We start from the raw sequence: 18,400 nt of genomic DNA on the forward strand, positions 1-18,400 counted from the left end.
GTTGCCTTTAAGGAAAGACAAAGGTTCATTTATGAGTCTGAATATTTTAAAGCACTGAGTGATAACACAGTCATTGATCTCAATTCTTTCTCAGACATCAAAAGATAAAACGTTAGTTGTTATTTTAATTTTCCGTATTAAAAAAAAAAAAAAAAGGAAAATATGATCCCAATACTGGTTTTGCTCCCAGAGTACTTATAACCATAAAGTCTGTCTCAAGACATCCTGACTGAGGTGGCTCACAAGCAGGCAGTATGATGGGAATGAGCAGGCTTGGTTGACTGGTCTGCTGCTGTCCTTGCTTTTCCCACCTTGTCCTATGGAGAAGGGCAGGGAGCAAGAGGCATTGCTCTAAGTGTTTGTACAGCAGCTGGGTTTCTTTTTACTGATGAGCTGTAATGTCTAAGCTAACAACTTCAACTCCCAGCCCTCTTCTCTGCAGAGAGTAAGGATGTTGCATGCATGCTAAGAAGGAACCTGTATCATGATGAGGTATGGTTAGGGCATGCCTCTGCTCCCGTTGTTCAGCTGGCTCAGAAGGAGCCTTGCTCAGCAGAATGCACTGCTCCTGCCTGGGGTACATTTTCCACAGAGCAGTGTCCCTGCCACTTCCTCTGCACAAATTCTTTTGCTGAAATAAATTAAAAGCAGCACATGCACATATACACTAGGCAGCTGGGTGTAATCATTCACTTCACCTTGTTATCATTTGTACTGCAGCTGTGTAGCTACAACATGTTGGGTGTTACAACTCTGAGGGGAAACTGGTGCTTCTCTTGTGCAGCCAGCCCCAGGGCACAGCACAGCATACATTGAAAGCAACAGGTAAGGGCCAGCAACATAGGCAATCAGATGGGTCTGATCCAAAATCCTGTGAAAGCAGTGGAAAGACAATATGCTCCCAGGACTGCACACTGCACGTTTCCCTCCTCCAGAACTGATGTGACTGCTTGATGAATTCAGTAATGGCCTTGACATGGGACTAATGACACAAGGATGGAGTTACTCAGCAGGAAAACAGTGGATCACATTCTCCTGCCCTGAACACTGTCTGAGCAGCAAGCTGCACTGGAGCTAGCCACACTTCTTCCAGAACAAACAACACAATATTGCACATGGATTTCTTTCTCATGATGCAAGGAAAAATAAATAAGTCCTGGAATCACCTGAGAAAAGACCATTCTCATAATCAAGAGCTGCTTTCCCACTTCATATTAAAAAAGTTTTTTTTTTTTTCAAAAACAGAACAGCACTGAATGCTTGTCACGCAGGTATCTATGTAAACATGCATGTGTGCACACATGCACAAGCTGCAGGCACCCCAGGATCACATACAGGATGATTCAACAGTGGGGCACACAGTGCAGTGCTGCAGGGTTTGTCATGGCTTGCATGATGGGCAGCCCATCTGACTGGCAGTGATATGAGAAACTAAGCAGTTCTCAGAAGCCTTCTGCCTCCTGGAAGGCTGTAAATAAAACAGGAACTATAATCTTTTGCCTAAAGATTGTGGTGTTGTGATAAACAGAAAATCTAATTAATCAGGAGCAGTCTGATCTGCACAAACTTGTGGCTGTGCAGCTACAAATTATATCACCATATTCAATTACTGGAAACACCACTTCCTGTGTAAACCAACCTCTGCACTCTGTAGGGAGATCTCACAATTTCATATGTGTATTTACTAATCACTGCCTTAAATTTTCTCTTGGAAGCAAAGAATAGAATTTGTGCAAAGCAGGAAGTCCAAAAAATCTCTTAATCTTGAGTGTTAAACCTTTTTGAGTATCAAAATATGTAAGTTCAAAATATGTAAGTTCAAAACGTAAACAGGCATCTTAAAAGATACCAAATTTATGGGAATATTTTCAGTTAAACCTATTCCACAGGAACTCTAACAAAGTCAAAACCAAAGTATTTCACCAAGATACTCCAATTTTGGTGTTTTTTTTTTTTTTTTTTTTTTTAAACTGAAGCTCTGAGATGGACACAGGCCATTTCTTGAGTGACAACCTAAAGTGAAAAAAATCTCTCTCTTCCATTGGAAAATTTTGAAGTTATTCCATAATAGAATACAAACAGAATTTAACACTTCAAATGTTATTCCAAAAAAATTGAAATCTTGTAGCTCAATAGTGCACTGCTGTTCACTAGTGTTAAAATTCACCTTCAGTGTATATTACCACCAGGAATTCACTTAGGATTGCACGTACACACAGATACATGCTTATGTCAGTGTGGGAAAACTTAGGCCTAGTTGAAAGAAGCCAAACGGACACTCCTTGAGACTACTTTATAAACCATCCTATTACATATCTGGCCAACAACTGAAGAATGTCATTGCACTACAGGTGAAATGTTATTTAAAAGCAAGAACTGATTGGACTGCAAATTAACACCTCGGTACAATAGTGCTCCAAAAGGTACTGGCAGATTCAGGAAAATCAAGTACCTGAAAGTTGACACTGTCACATATCTCTGTAAATTTGGTATTACTAAATGGTGATGTGAGCATCTTTGCCTTGAGTCTTGCTGGATGGCACTGCATGAGCCTTTGCTTCAGTTCCACTTCTCTCATCCCAGAGCAACAGAGTCCTCTCTCTCAATTCCAGCTCTTAATTGGTATTCATAGCACCACAGCAAGGCAAGTGAGACAACACAGGCAATGGACAAGCAGTTATAGCAGAGACTTTGTGAACAGGAGAGTTCAAAGCCTCTTTCTTGTTTCATAACATTTGCTCTATCCGTAACCCCAGTGATTTATATAAACTTAAGTTGGCATGACAACAGCAACTGGCAGTTGATTCTCCTGGTTTAACTCCCAGGAGTTAAAAAAACTTACTGCCCTTGTCCACTTCCAATTTATGTTTTTCAAACTTCCTACCATTGTATGTCCAGCATTGGCAAGAAGAAAAAGTAGGGTAGAGAAGATAGTCGCTGCTATTACACTACCAAAAGCCACCTTGAACAGAAGTATGGACAGAGGTGGCTGAAAAAGTGGTAGAACTTGTGCTTTCATTATTGCTGACTAGAATAGATTTTATAGCAGTGAGCTTCAGTGGTCAGACTCTTCAAGTTTTCATCTGAAGAAAAACTGTCATAACAGTCTGGGCAGGGAGGTGGAGTTGGCTAATCCGTGCTTACAGAAGCACCCAGACATCTGGCTCTTTTAAGTCTGAAAGCGTTGAGTTGATCTTTAATGTCTGTACCACAGCTACTGCTTTTAAGATAATCTTAAGATTTTCTGCAAAACTATGCTGGAATGGGCAAGCTATTGGGAAGTGGAAAAAAAAAAAAACAGGACAGATTGCTCTCAGCAGTGTCCAAGAAAAGATAAGCCTTGTTCCTCAGGTAGCTCTGGACTTAAGCACTTTTGTACATGGCACTTAGAAGGTGGGACTCACTAGGTCAGACAACAGCCCAGCCACCCTTCCTCACAGTGTTCAGGGCAGAGTACTATTGGTAAGGACATACCTTGCTGGAGCTTCTCCTCAGTTTCTAGGGTATTTTTCTGTTATTTTTCATTAGCCCTGCCATGGCTGACATATTCACCCGTGTTAAATAAAATACTGGCAATAAACTGGATAAAAACTGGATAGCTGTGTAAATAAGTTACCCTTCAGCAAACCAAGCAAAATTTCAAATACTGTCAGGGAATGATCACAACAGCAGTGAAGCTATCAATAGGCATTTATTAAAGCCCTCTGACAAATACTAACAGCAGTAGCTGGGCTGAGTTCAAGGCACCATTTTTTTTTTTTTCTTTTAAGCTCTGTGGTAAGCAATGACACCATATCAAATACCCGTGCAAGATGTCTGGGGCCAGGCACATTTCACAGATGATACTCTTCCTGGTCCAAGCTCTGGGACTGTATATGATAAAGGAATAAAACTGTGGGGAGATGGAAGGATCTCAGCAGCACCTTAAGAAAACGCATGAACAATGTATATACAGGGTTGACACATGCAGCTCTGTCTACTGACTCCAGTTGTCTTTAGCAGTCATCTGTTTATGTATTTACCTGCACACTGATACAAACTCCAACAAGCAAATGTGTCCCTATTAAGTGCTCTTCCCTTTGTTAGTCTTCTCAGCGTTTGGTACTTACAGCACCCACCTTGCAACTGTCAACTTTGGAGGAAGTCTAGGTAGGAAAGACATCCCCCTTCTTTCAGCAAAGATCCACCCATCTCTTTTTGACTAGTCCTTCCAGGACCAGGTCTCTCAAGCCTCCTGCTTCTTGTCAAGTCTGACATCTTCCTCTCATCTCTCCCTGAGTATCTCATCCTTATCCTTACACAAAGCTCAGATGCCAAAACAGTCTTCTTTCACTATTCTTTGATCATTTCTATTTCTTCTCTGAAGCCCACGGCTATCTGCTATGGAAAAAAATCTCGTTTATATGAAGTCTACTCTGCATCAAGTAGGATTTGTGAGCAGATTAGTAGCAGATTAGTTTTAAAATATGACTATATATTGAGCTTTCTACATCAAGCTTCCTTCCGAGTCCAACTATCAGCAGAAATTCAACCCACTCAACAAAGAAACATATTCATCCATGAATATATATGGTTTTTTTATAGTTCATCTGCAGCTTCTCTCACAGTCCACTTTGTTTTGTCCTTCATTCTGCACTCTATGCCCTTTTTGATCCTCACTTCGCTTAAATCATAGTTCTGGTGACATGTCTGTAGGGAACAAGTTAAAGTAAAGAAGAGCACAAGGAGCTTTTCTGTAGACCTTTCTTTTTCTCATTAGAACTGCTGTAGTACCTGAATGCTGCAGCATGGCTTTGGATCAAAACTCCTGTCTAGGGCATGAAGGAAAAAAGCTCTCTGAAGAGTTTATTATTATTACTATTTTCTTAATCTAGACTACAGCATTCTTTTGCATCCACTTTGCAGATTCAGGCCAAGGGCAGCTCTAGTCTCTTACATAAGAATAACCCTAGCCCTAAACAGTGACTTCGGTAGAGCCTTAGCTCAAGATCTCCACCTAAGAATCACAGAAAAACAGCTCAAAGTGAAAGTTTCTGTAGCTTACAACATACTTAGACAACTTCTTTGCAGGCTTACCTCCTGCAGCTCTAGGCTTTCTCTCTTACTCAGTGTTATCCCTAGGCATTTGTCTGTGCCTTGGAAGCCCTATCTGAAGGCATTTATCCAGAGCACAACTCTAAGGGCAGATGGGTTTTTTTTTGCCACCTACACCATGCTTAGGCAATTCTCTCCAGCTTCACACCTGATCCAACTATAGGCCTTGCTTCTCAATAACACTAGACTTTGCCTAGACCTCATCTGAGAGCAGATGACAGTACTCAAGGAAGTAAGGAACAGATCAATAATGAGTTAAACTAAGTTAGTCTCATCATCTAAGACAGATTTAGGAAATGAGGCTTTAGCTATACTCAAGCTCAATAAATAACTCTGTTTACAATCCTATCACTTTTTTTTTTTTCCCTGAAAACTCTGAGATCTACCCACAGATCTTCAGACAAGTGAGCAAGAACCTAGAGGGACTGTAACAATCAGAAAGATCAACACAGATGGTGATACAGGAAGTATAACTACAAAGGGACTAGCACAATGGAAAGGTGTTACAAAGGAAAAGTGCTCATCTGTCTCTGAAGATCCAGGCTCTCAGGGAAACTCCACAAAGGAGAGATCTCCAACTGGAGATCTTCTCAGAGTGGCAGTCAGCCTTTAAATGAGGTCTAAGAGAGCTGCAGCCAGGCTCCACCCCTGCTGACCACACAGCTGAATTGCCTTCACCTGTACTCCCAGGGCTGACCGGGTCCTTTCCCCAGGTAATGAAGCAGTGGTTCAGCCTGTGACTCAGCAGTTACCATACAGGGAATTTTTATGCATAATAAGCACTTCACTCTCTGCTGCTGTGCTACCCTTCCCTGATCAAGCAGACTAGTCTCTGCAACAAAGTACCTGAGTGCCGGCACTCTCCAGTCCTGTCAGTCCCATCCACTCCTTAGAAATAGAACAGTTGACAGCACTGTTTTCTGTTAGATGAGATGATGCAATACACCAGGAATCAGGAAGTATCCAGGAAGCAGGATGGTTATGCAGATTTCAGCTTCCTAGTTGCACTCTTCACCTGTACTGAGAAGTATTCCCCAGGCAGATGCTTAGAGCAGACTCCTTCCCAGATATACTTCTTTAAAAGAGCAGCTATGGCGCCTGCCTTGTGCTGAAGGTACAGAAGATTTACTGGAATAACTTGTTGAGTGCAGCTAGACTGCAACATTATCTTCTTCCAGTCACAGCTGAAGGTCAAGATGACCCTTTCTGGGGCTCCATCTGACTGTTGTGTGGCACCACTGATCATTACACAAATACTCTCTATTACAAATGAGTGCTTGATGGCTCTTATATAAGGTGCTCTGATATGTGGAAAGAGACAGCTGGAATTAGCCTGTCATGTTGATGACTGCATATGACAAGCCTGACTTTAACTCTAGTACTCATAGGACTTCTGTTATTAAGCCCCACACAGCCTTACAATTTGGGGATGAAAAGACAGAGGCTGTAGTTGTCCTCTAAGCTTCAGCCCTCAGTAGCAGATTTCTTTATGAAGGGAGTACTTGCTACAAGGAAAAAAAAAGCCCACAGAAACATAAGAAACAAAGTCCACAGCCTGGACACAAGCCAAGATGAGAAGCTCCATTTTCAGTTGACCTCCAAGACAAAAAAAAAAGACAAAAATGAAAGGCCTTTAAACTATTAGTTAGCATAACTAATAACTGTTATAATTACTTCTATCATTATAATATTTAGTTATAAATACTCTAGCCCTAAAGGTGAGAGCCACAACATGGAGCTGGAGCTCTATGGCTTTGATGGGGGCAATGCAGGGTTTGGCAGCATCTTTTACATCCCATTATAAACTAACCTTCCCACTCTTCAGAAAATGCCAGGCTAGAAGCAGAGGCAATGAATAGGTTTTCTGGTTATTTATGCCTTTTGCTTCAGATATTTGTATTTAGAGCTGCCTGTGATTTGCCTGATGGCTGCTGACAGGTATGACAGAGTGGCTCTGATTACAGGAATGTTATCAGTTGAAGCACTGCCATCAAATGCTGCACAGTAAGTGCCTACGTCCGGCTGCCCTTCTAAGACTGTCTGTCTCTTATTTCTCTTTCTCTTTCAGTCATTTACCTTTCAAGCTGATTTCAGCATCACTGTTCCTCCTTTTTTCTCCCTGAAAAGGATATTTTGGAATGTATAGCTGATCGCTGTCAGCTGTAATTGCTCAAAAATGTAAATGTGCTTCAGAAAAGAGGAAATACGTTATCTGTGACTCATCCACACTTCAGGCAAACTCTAGTTCAAGGGGAAAATGAAAAGAGAGCCGCCCCTTCCCCCCTCCCCCCCCCCCCCAAAAAAAAAAAGCAGGAGGCAGGAATAACAAAGTTAAACAGGAAGAGATATTGAATACAGTCAACAGGCCTTAGAAGTAGCAAACTTTAGATCCACAAGAAAGCAACAATAGGCTGAGAGATTAATTATACCAGATTCTATCCTGCACATCAGTAGAACACCAGACCCCTTCTCACAGGAATGGAAACTATCTCAATTTGAATGAGAAGAGGCTGGCTCATGACACAGGCATCACATACAGGTCCTAATCCTGAGCAGCTTCGCTGATGTACATGTGAGCCCAGGTACAAGCACCTGGCTCTGCACCAAAAACCTGCTCACTTGGAAAACAATTGTGTCATGCTCTGGCATTTCCTTTCCCTTCTGCTGCTGTCCCTCGTGTTGAGTCACTGAGGTCACAGATGATTGCTTTAAAGGGCCACACGCTGTGTGACAAAGGAATGGGACAAGCCTTTGTCATCCTTCCATTACCGCTCATGACCATGACTTTCGGTCAGATGAAACAATGCTGCTGTGTTCCTGCCAGCCATGCAGTGACAGTTCGTGAGCTTCACTCCCTGTTCCCAGCATCCCAAGGGCAGCAGTTCAAGCAGTACGTTCATCCCAAGCTTCTGGGCAGATGCTGACAGTGCCTGGGGTGGCCACTGTGCTGCGTTATGCAGCGTGTAGTTCTGTTCTATGCTGTTCTACACAAAAGAGATCAATTATTAAACTCAGGGTTCAGGTACATGAATCTACCTACTGTTGCATAAACAAACTCTCAAGTGATGTAGAGGAATTCATGCCAGATTTCACTGGCGCAAACAAGACTGATGGCAGACAAATCTCAGAGCAATGCAGTACTTGTTTCATGTTTCATGTATCAATGCATTCATCTGCAATCCATGTTTTAACATCTCTGTGATGACCTAATGAAAGCGCAGTTGCTGTTGAGCTGGAAGTGTTTCCATGGAAGATTGGCTTTGCGACAAAAAAGCATAATAGGTGGTTGCCCAGGGCAGCAAAATATTAGGAGCTGTAAAATGTCAATGCAGCATGTGAACAGCAGCAGGTCCAGAGAGTCTGGATGTTTTCCAGTAATGACGCTGACCTCAGTTTTGGATGCTCCACATTTACACACCTCTCCTCGGACCAAAAGGTGCAGGGTCACCAGTGAGGCACTGCAGCAAAAATATGGTCTGCAAGTACACAGAAAATCCCAGATCACTAAGCTTTGACACACTTCAGGTGGAGCTGTTGCTTTAATGGACATGTAAGCAAGACTTATTTTTTCTCCAGATAACTAAAAAAGGCCTGTCCCCAGGGCGTGCTGCCACCATCCCTTCCAATGAGTGCCTAAGTGGAGTAGTGCATTACTTAAATAAAATTGATTTATTACAGAGAAAATTTCAAGTCACAAAGTTCACATCTCTGTTTAGATGCAAGTTTTCACACTGTGTTCTGATCTAATATTCATTGTGCTCCATTAAGGTAGGTGCCCATTTAAGCATCTCAGATCTTCTCAAATTATTGCCCGGGCCTGGTTTGTTTGTTTTCAGTATAAATCCAGTTTTTGCATTACTAACAAATTTTATATTTTATTTTTCCTTGGGAGAAGTGTAAGTGTGATCTCCCAGTATTGTGAATTTTATAGCCAAGTTTCCTGAGTTTGGGAAATTCAGAGAAGAGCTGACACACTGATATTGTGAAGGAAGAGGGTTCCTCCCAAGTGCCTGATCCCAGTGTCCTTCATATCACTGCTGGTAACACATCGAGCACTCCCTGCTGAGTCATGGCCTTGGTCTGACAGTAGGGATTACTGTGCTGCAGAAAATCCCCAAACCTGAGGAACATCACTACGTGTTCTTTCAGACAAGCACACAGATTCTCTGCACATCAGCATAGATCCTCCGACATTATTCAAAAAACGCATTGTGTCCTTTGTTCTTCTTTGTTACTCATATCTCTGTTGGCTGCTCTAGAAGTACTGAAAAAATCTGCTATTTTGGTTCACTTGGAAAGACTCCCATTGCCTTCAAAGGGCATCGGGTGGCAGTATTTGTACTGGGCGTAAATGAGCACGGCTTTACTCCTCATCTTCTTTTTCATGAAAGGCAAATCAGGCAATTTATGTAGCAGGAACAAAAGACTTGAGGATTTCTGCCCTCCATTCCCTGCCAGTGCTGTGGAACTGTCAGCAAAACCTCTCCCTTCACAAAACGCAGGCAGTGGTGAAAGCTGGGAAACCCAGTGCCCAGTATAATGCTGCACAGCAGTACTACCACAGACAGCAGGGTATACACATGGATACACACATACATATCTTACACATTTTACACAGAGATATTTATATGTATATGTATGCATAGGTGTGTGTGTGAACAGTAATAGCACAGTATTACTGTAAAACTCAGTACTGGTGATGTTTGTATCTATTCCCCTACTGGTAGAAAAGGCACTATTTGCTGCAATACCACCTACTTAAATAACAAGCTGAGGTAGCAGATTACGCCTACTTTGGCTGATAACTTAATGTAAAGATTTACTCTTTGGGATGGTTTTTGGGAGTTGGTTAACATCTCAATTTCCCATCCAGACTCTCAGTATAGTCACTCACACCTTTGCAAACAGGTTGCAAAATCCTTCTGGGAATCAAAAGGTCAGCAATTTTTATCTCCTTTCCCCATGGAATGTTGTAGGTAGATGAAAAGCCTAACTGGAGAAATAGCCCTTTGTGTGAAATACATGTAAGCTGTCTACATTCCAGAATCCTTCACAAAGACAGTGTAGCAGTAATTGGACTGCATTTTGCTTTTCAGCACTAGTACCCTGAGAATGCTGATGGTAGAGAAAACCATCACCAGTTCTGCTAGATACACTTGCTATATTTTAAAACAAAACAAAACAAAATGTATAAGAATTCAATCAGCTATGAATATACAGGCAGACAGCTCACTGGACAGGCAATAGCGCTTGAAGAGGAGATCAGCTGAGGGCTACCAAAGAGCCTTACCATTCTATCAGATTCAGGAAATGTGAATGTGAAAACAACTAGATATTGGAAAAATGACAGGTGCATTACATGTTCTTGCCTCAACCTTATTCCTTCCCATGTCTCTGTCTATGACACAGTCAGAAACCAAACAGTGGGGCAGAGGGACCCTTGGCCTGACCTGATACAGCTGTCCTTATGTCCTTAATTCGATGCATCAATTGCACAGTGAACATTCATTTAATAACCCAGCTGGAGCAGGCACTTGTCAGAGATACACAAGGACACATTTCTCAGAATAAAATGGGGATAAAACACCATTTTTCTGATTCACAAAAGCAGAAGTGATGGAGCAGCTTGTGGAGGATTCCTCTCTCACTCCTGGAAATCTGCTGACACTCACAAATTGCAGTGCTAAGAGATCAGAAATGAGACTGAAGGTACAAGGAATTGGCAGATAAAACCCAGAGGGTTTCTGAATTACTTGTTCTGCTTCATTCCTACACTTTCCTGTTTGGCAAATTCATTCCAGTTTTGAAAGGTCGAGAAGTCTTGCAATGTTATGTTTGACTAATTGACCACATAACTTTGTGTTCAACCTCCTAAATTGCTTGGACGTGGTCAGGAGTGTCAGGCTGATTTCTGGTAACTAGAACATGATGTCCAGATTTGGGGGTGGGTTGAAGCTATTGAAGCTACTTTTAGAGCTGGAGAGCATCAGCCTGGCCTAGCTGATCTCAAGCGGAAATGTTTGTTTCCAGGCTGCACTGGTGGTAGTTGTGCCTCATTTGCTAAAATAAGTATTTAATATCATAGGTGGTTCTTAAAACTTCTTTGCTTCCTCCTGCTTCTTTCAGGGACAGGTTTTCCTTATCTTCTCTTTTGTCTGCCAAGGCAGAGTCAGACCTGGGTACCTCCAGGAATGCTAAAGTGCCTTATGGCCCTACTGCCCTTTCAGGTCTATGCTCCCACAAGAAGCCAGACTTCTTCTCACATTTCACCTCCATGTTGCTGTTCCTTACCAATTGCTGGGAAGGATAGATTATAAAAACAACCATGCCACCACAACACTTTCTGGAAGGGTTGGTTTGTTCCATATATTTTTTTTAATCTGGAAAAAGAAGTGCTCAGCTGACAGAGGCTCATTTCTCTCTAGCTTTCATGCTATTTGGCATTTTTACAGAGTCTCAGTTTCCAGAATTTTGTACAAGGATCTCAGCTCTCATTTAAAAAATGACAGTTAGCTGTTATCCTTCTAACTATAAAAAGAGAAGCCTGTAGCTCTAAAACCAGGTGGCAAACGACAACTTACAGTTTTGATTCTTGAAATCTTGAAGACAAAATGATGATGTTATCAGTTACAGCAACTATTCTTGTTATAATTCTGAATATTTAGAAATAGTAGGACTGTCTTTTTGATTTCATGAGCACAGGGAATGGAGGACACTGAAAAATCATTTCAAACAGCCTGGGGCTGAAGGCAGTACAGCCTCTCCTTCATCTCATCCATTGCTAGAACAGAATCCTCCTGCATGAATAGCATACATTGAACCTAAGTATTTAGTTTTCACCCGAAACAACCACGAGAATTCATGTTGCGTAATAAACCTCCCAGAAAGTTAACAAGAAAGAACCCTTTTACTGAAAGCCTAAGCAGGACAGGGGACTAAACTGGAAATCCTGAATTACTGAGTTCAGTCTGGTGGTTGTCACAGATTCATAGAATTTATCTGGGCACTGAGTCACAGAAAATGATTCAAGTCACTTTCTCTAACAGGCACCCCAGAATGTCATTCTTTTCAAGGTTTGACAGCCTATTTTCATGCAGCTCTATTTAACTGTGGCTACCTTGTAGCTATTTGATCTTACACCATCTCTGTCCTTTAACCTACACAAAACTCCTTCTGCAGCATGTTTATTTGTAGATAGCAGGCACATAGCTTCTCATCCTCCCTTTTGCTTTCTTTGTTTCTTCTTGTCTGGCAGACTCCCCTCCCCCACCCTCTAATCTGGCCTCTTTCTTCAGTATGGTTGTCTGCCATTGCATGTGATGTCTCCAAAAGAGGTTTTTATTTTATTTTATTACTATTATTACTTGTCCATGACAACACCTGTACTATTCTAATTGAGCACATTAGGTTCTTTAGGAAGGAAACAGTAATTCCAGTTCACAACACTACAATATATGATAGCTCAGCATTTAAATCTGAAGTAGTCAAACAAAGTAAAAGAGAAGAAGCTCTCATTTAAGTGGAAATAATCCAGTCCAGAAGGATGCCAGGAACCTTTAAAACCTTAATGCCATACAATGGCCAATGAGGTTTATGGATAATTGAGCACAGTCTATGTAAACCATGATAGTGTCTGATTCTACCCAGTGCCTTCCAGAACAAGAGAGTCTTATATTGCTTTAAATAGTGTTACTTTCCAGATGGTTGCATTTAGTAGATTACACCTATATTTAGCAATAAGAGGTTAGTGAATGCTTCCCATAGCATCTATCTCCTCAGAGGGGCTGTACCCAAGTATCCTGAGATGCACCTAACACAACTCTGTAGGACTGGCTACCAGAAACAGCTGGAATTCCCTCTTCTTTCTTCAGGGACTCATGTCTATTTCTCTCACCTTCTACAAGCAGGGAGAATGTGCCTATCCTTATTTGCAATTCACACAGTCCCTGTAATGTATTTCAGTTTCCAATGGGTGCCAAAATGGGCAGGACAAAAAACACCAATGAAACAAACACAAAAACACAGATTAATTCCATACTAGCAGTAATGCTCAGCTACTTCGAGAATAGGCCTAGGCTCATTGACTTTAGTGAAGGTATGTTGGTTTATGTTAGTACAGATCTGACCTTTGAAACTGAAACATTAGATTTTTCTTTTCTGATTACAAACTTGCTAGAATCTCTAAGATTTCACTCTAACAACAGTGCCTGTGCTTAGACAGTAGGAAATCATCAATTAGCCATATAGCTTCCTATCAACTAGCTTTTAAGAGGAACAGGGAGGAAATGCCATGTATGATTGCACATTCAGTGATGCTCAACCCACTTAATTCAAATTCATTGGATCTACCACATTCCAAATATGTTGTGCAGGTCTGTGCACACAGACTTTCTAGATAATTAGTAACAATTCACATTGGGATATCTGTGGGAATACAAGAACAGTTCAGAGAAGCAGCTGTGGAGCAAGATAAACAGCATGAGAACCAAGGACAGCTCTAGAAGAAGAAAGAATGGCTTTGATTGGATAAGCACCCACATGAACGGTTGAAGAGTGTTTATAGAATGCTCTGTTGACATGTAAAGGTGGATGGGAAAGTTGTACGGGTGGATGGGAAAGCTAGAAGAAAACTTGTGGAGATATATAAGTGATGTGAGGACTTGTAATAAATGATTTGGATCGTTCACATCTGAGTCCATGCATCAGATACTGCAAGTATCTGAGTAAGCATTAGAAAATTACTGCAGTATGCAATTCCCAGAAGGCTTTCACAGAATAGTTTATCTTGGACGGGACCTTAAAGATCACCTAGATCCAATACCCCCTGTCCTGTGTCCTCAATTTCTAAGTGAGAACAGGCTGATGCTGTGCCAAGCGATCATTGTCCAGCTTCAGGTCTTAAACCATGTTAAATTTCCTCCAGCCAAAGTACCCTTTGCTTTATATGAGGGCTGGGCCTTCCACACTTGGAAATGAATGATGAATGATGCAGTTGTGAAGTGCTCCTTTTACTGCAGAAGAACTCCTCAAATTCAGAGCTGCAACTTCCAGCAGCTCTTCTGGAAGGTTGCTACTTCCAGGTTACTCCTGCAATGGTGACACTTGAAAGACAACATGGTACAGAAAACAAAGGACATAAGGATAACCAACATATGCCAAGGAGGAAAAGAAACACACATTACATGTGTTAACATTCTTCCTATCAAAAGCTGGATTGCAGGGAGCTTGAGTATGTTTTCAGTGAAGACAAGATCGCTTTTCTAAGGCTCATCTCAGTGCACAGTTCTAAGAGGATTTGGTGAGAGTTTTCTTAAATTTGATTTTTCTGATGAGAAGAGATAAATTATCAACATCAAGAGCAGTAACTTCTGTATGTCTAATTCTTGCACAGCTAACTCATGAGAAGTACTGTTAGTATTTCTTTTTATGATCCAATATATACATCTATTGAGTGATGTTCTAATAACTCGTATTTCAGATAGTTTATTCTACTAAGCCAGCTCTTTCCATCTATGCATTTAATTAGCTGTCCTTAGATTTGCCTATTTCCATCCTTACAAACTCCATAGAAGAGTTATTTAGAAACTGCAAATCAGGAAAAAGAAGAAGTAAATCTATGTGTTACAAAAGGTAGTTGAAGGTAAAATGAAGATATGGAACAGTCAGAATGGATTTGTAAAGGAAAAAAAGTTGTGGCACACTATTATAATTTCTTTCCTGTAATGCGTAACAGGGTTCTGATTTTATTCAAGTTCTGGAGATTGGAATAAAGAAGAAGCTGGTAACATCTGCAGAAGATTTGATGTTTGAAGAGACCACAAATAAATGGAATTTGAATTCAAGATGATTTTACAAGAATTGAACAAGGCGTTATAAACAGGGATATCATCAGAGGATATACAAAGCTATCTGTCTGTTCTGCTTGGCACCCATGAAGCCTTAGCAATTCGTTCCTCCAGAATCAAAAATGATTTAAATATTCACAGAATATTATAAAAGATCTGAAACAGATTGTCAAGTGAGGCCTGTACCATATCTTTTCTTTGATGTCTTTAGAAACAGATTAGGCAAATGTTTAAGAAATGACCTAGGTACACACGGTCCATGGGACAAATGGATGAACCAGAGGAAATCTCGAAGTCATATGCACATTTCTTTGTCTCTTTCAGCTCTTTCCCTTGACACTCTTATTCTCACCCTTTAGGAGCAACAGAATCCAAATGTTCTATTTGACTGCCTCATTTCTAAACATGGTGTAATTCTAGCAGCCACACACAAACAAAGAGATATTTCATGTTACCACATCATCAGATTCCAGCCTTGGTTTTTAAACTCATAGCTTATTTTATCTAAGATCAAAATTAGACCACTTGATTGGCCCAGTTCAGTTTATAAAGGTTTTTCCTGTATTAGTTGTTAAAAGCAGTAAATGCCTACAAATACTAAATGCCAGTGCCTACACGTTAACCCACTCATATCCTTTTGAAGCTGCTTTGACCCATATGGATCTTCACACTGACTTTGCAATGTTTAATGTGATGTCTGGTTTCTATTTTCATGAGGCGTCTGCTGGAACACTCTTAGGGGGAGTCTTTGGAGGGCAGTTTTGTTTGTCATTTTTTATGCTTCATGATACTAAACAGGTTTTCACAAAACATTTTTAGGGAAAAGTAGATATCAAAGGGAGTGTTCTGCCTCTGACTAATTCACCATGCTTAGGTTTAGTTAAACAGAACTTGATGCTGGACGAACAGGTTTCCAAGTTCAAGTTTACAGGTCACCTGTATCTGCTCTGTTTAGGTTCGTTTTTATCAACTCATGGCTCATAGGTTGGAGGGGGAAGATGATATGATAAGCAGAATAAAAGAAATTTCAGCCGTGGCGTAGGTGAGAATCTCAGCCTTTGAATAGATGTGGAAGAATCACTGGGGAAGATTAGTATGCTGAGCAAGTCCAAGAGGCAAAAGGTCAAGTAAGTTCAATACCTGAGAAATGATCTGATGGAAATCATTAGACCAGACAGGAGTGCATCAAACCTGAGCAATAAGTCAAAAAGCACTTCTGAATTCTTAAAGGAAGTTCTTAAGATCCAACAGTGTTTGGAGCATCAGAATGCCCATTACCTGCAAAAAGATTCTAAGCATAAACTAAAAATGAAGAACAAGACAAGATTTGTGACTATAGGCCCAAATTTGCACTACTGACAAGTGCTTATATTACTACCTACTTGTCATTAATTTCAAAATGGATTCGGTAGACTAGCAATTCCTTTCTCTGTGAAGCCACTGTATTTCATACTGCATAAAGCCATGCAAGGTACCTAAGAAGTCTATAAAATAACAAGCCCTCTCCACAAATATCTAGCAGCTAAACATACTGCACATTTGTTCCTTGCTGGAAAAGATTCATTTGTAGAACCATCCAAAGGAAACTCCCACTGCCCAGCATTATTTCACTGGAGCTAAATGTTGCAGTGGTGCTTGGTATGGGAACCTTAACTTCAACCTAGGTTACATTTTTCCAGGCCTCTTATCAGGCTTTTAGCTCATGTTTCATCAGCACTCCAAGCTGTTGCACACAATGAGCAGAAAATATCTTTAAGTCCATCTGATTTCACAGACAAATTTACCATGATGAAATAGCTGTGGTCACTCTGAATCTCCATCTGAAAATGCCAGTTTCTCCATTAAGAGAGGGCATTTAAGGAGCCTAGCTGATTAACTGAGCTGAATAGCTGACGTGCCCCATGTCTGACATTTCCATTTTCCCCCATTCCTTTGAAGTTTGTACAGGTGGGACTATTTTTCTCCTAAGAGAAGAACATTAACATAAAACTGAAAGCCAAATACTGGAAAGTAGAAACCACAAGTGATTACTTTTGCTTTACACAGAGGAAAATATTTCTCTTCTGGGAGGGTAATGTTGCAAGCATTCTTTTCTAAGTCAAGGTCTTGATATGGGCTTTTAATTAATTATGTTTTAAAATCTTAAACAGCACAGGAATAAGTTACTAGGAAGGCTGTGTAGTGTTCGAGTTTGGAAGTTTTTCAAGACCAATCTGAACAAATTCATAGCTGATCTGACCTCTTTCTGATGGCAGCAGTGCTTAGAGTATGATATTGGAGCAGGTGACATCCAGCAGTCTCTTCCAACCCAATTGTATGCGATTCTGGGACTTTTATCCAGAAAGATCAAGTTCTTTCAGAAAACATACCATATGCTGCAGTTCGATTTTTGCTTCCCTCAGATATACATTTATTTTCAGCAGTCTCTCAATTATAAAACTCAATTTTGCAGTCAGTAAATGGTTCATTTATTCATTCTCATCTACCAAGTCCAGGTAGTTCCACAAACAACAATATTCTGCTGATACACTGAAGGCTTAAAAAGATTACTCTCATTTATGGAGGAAAGCTACAAAGCTACAAATTGACAGCCTCTCTTCAGTACAGGTGCTTTAATTACAAATGTCAAAAACCTTTGATATGCTTCACAGATTACATCTTTAGAAGAGATGTGCTTTTCTTTAAATGCTGAAATAAAAAGACTTTTACCCATTTTGAACTGCAATTTCAGCCAACTGTTTAGGCTACAATATTTTATTTGTTCCTCTGAGGTTTAAGTTACTGTGCATGCTGCCAACAAACATTCTCTTAGCAAAAGCTGATCCCCATTGGAATTCAGCATATACATTCTAAATTTAAGCAGGTAGGGGAAGATTTAAAAGTATGATTAATTAAAAGTCCATATCAGGACTTTGACATGTAAAGCATAGAAGAATGTTTGCAACCCAAAACACAGGCTTAAGCTCCAGTCATTGCAAAACCAAGCCCTGGATGTTTTCATCCTCTAAGGTTAAGACTCTCTAGTGGCTCTCCAGTAACATGAAGGACAAAAATAAACGACTCTTCCTAGTTCAGTTTTCATCTGTGCAGAGGAATTATTGTGTAGCAGACAGCTAGGTTACAGCCTGCACCATTACGTACCTGATTGTTTCATTACAGCCCTGGTTCTACTCTGTAGCTACAACAAACCAAATTCATACTGAAGTCTAGTGCTTTTTACCATTCCTATTCATGATTGGAGTGCCTACTGGAGAAAGAGTTTGGCCACAGTACAAGAGATCCTTAAGCTCAACACAGGTTCAGCTCAAGAGAGCTGCATCCATCTCTTCTGTGGTTCTTTCCTTTAGCCCCCATTTACCCATCCAGCCACCGTTCTAAGCACTTACACAACCCTGAGATTTCTGTGGTAAACAGCTATTCTTTCAGTGTCTACTTCCACTGACAGCAGATACTTTGCAGTT

At 40.7% G+C, this 18,400-nt stretch overlaps 1 protein-coding gene across 30 annotated transcripts in view; it reads right to left on the bottom strand.

Moving 5' to 3' along the window:
* LOC116242356 (uncharacterized) overlaps nt 1-18,400 on the bottom strand; it is a 197,248-nt gene that overhangs the window by 151,900 nt on the left and 26,948 nt on the right. For 3 of the 30 annotated variants that reach the window (XR_016464264.1, XR_016464281.1, XM_090135519.1), the window contains one exon: nt 8,236-8,570. The exons of 23 other annotated variants lie outside the window; for them this stretch is intronic. Coding sequence is in view for 3 of the 7 variants with exons in the window: in XM_090135519.1 (XP_089991645.1) it covers nt 8,539-8,570 (32 nt within the window). In the remaining 4 variants the exon portion in view is untranslated. Of the gene's footprint in view, nt 1-7,419; nt 8,079-8,235; nt 8,571-14,799; nt 16,218-18,400 lie in introns of those variants that run through there. 4 more of the 30 variants (XR_016464275.1, XM_090135520.1, XR_016464274.1 and 1 more) reach the window with 2 other exon arrangements.

The sequence above is a fragment of the Phasianus colchicus genome, chromosome 2 (genome assembly GCF_987193195.1).
Source record: "Phasianus colchicus chromosome 2, bPhaCol1.hap1.1, whole genome shotgun sequence".
Lineage (NCBI taxonomy): Eukaryota > Metazoa > Chordata > Aves > Galliformes > Phasianidae > Phasianus > Phasianus colchicus.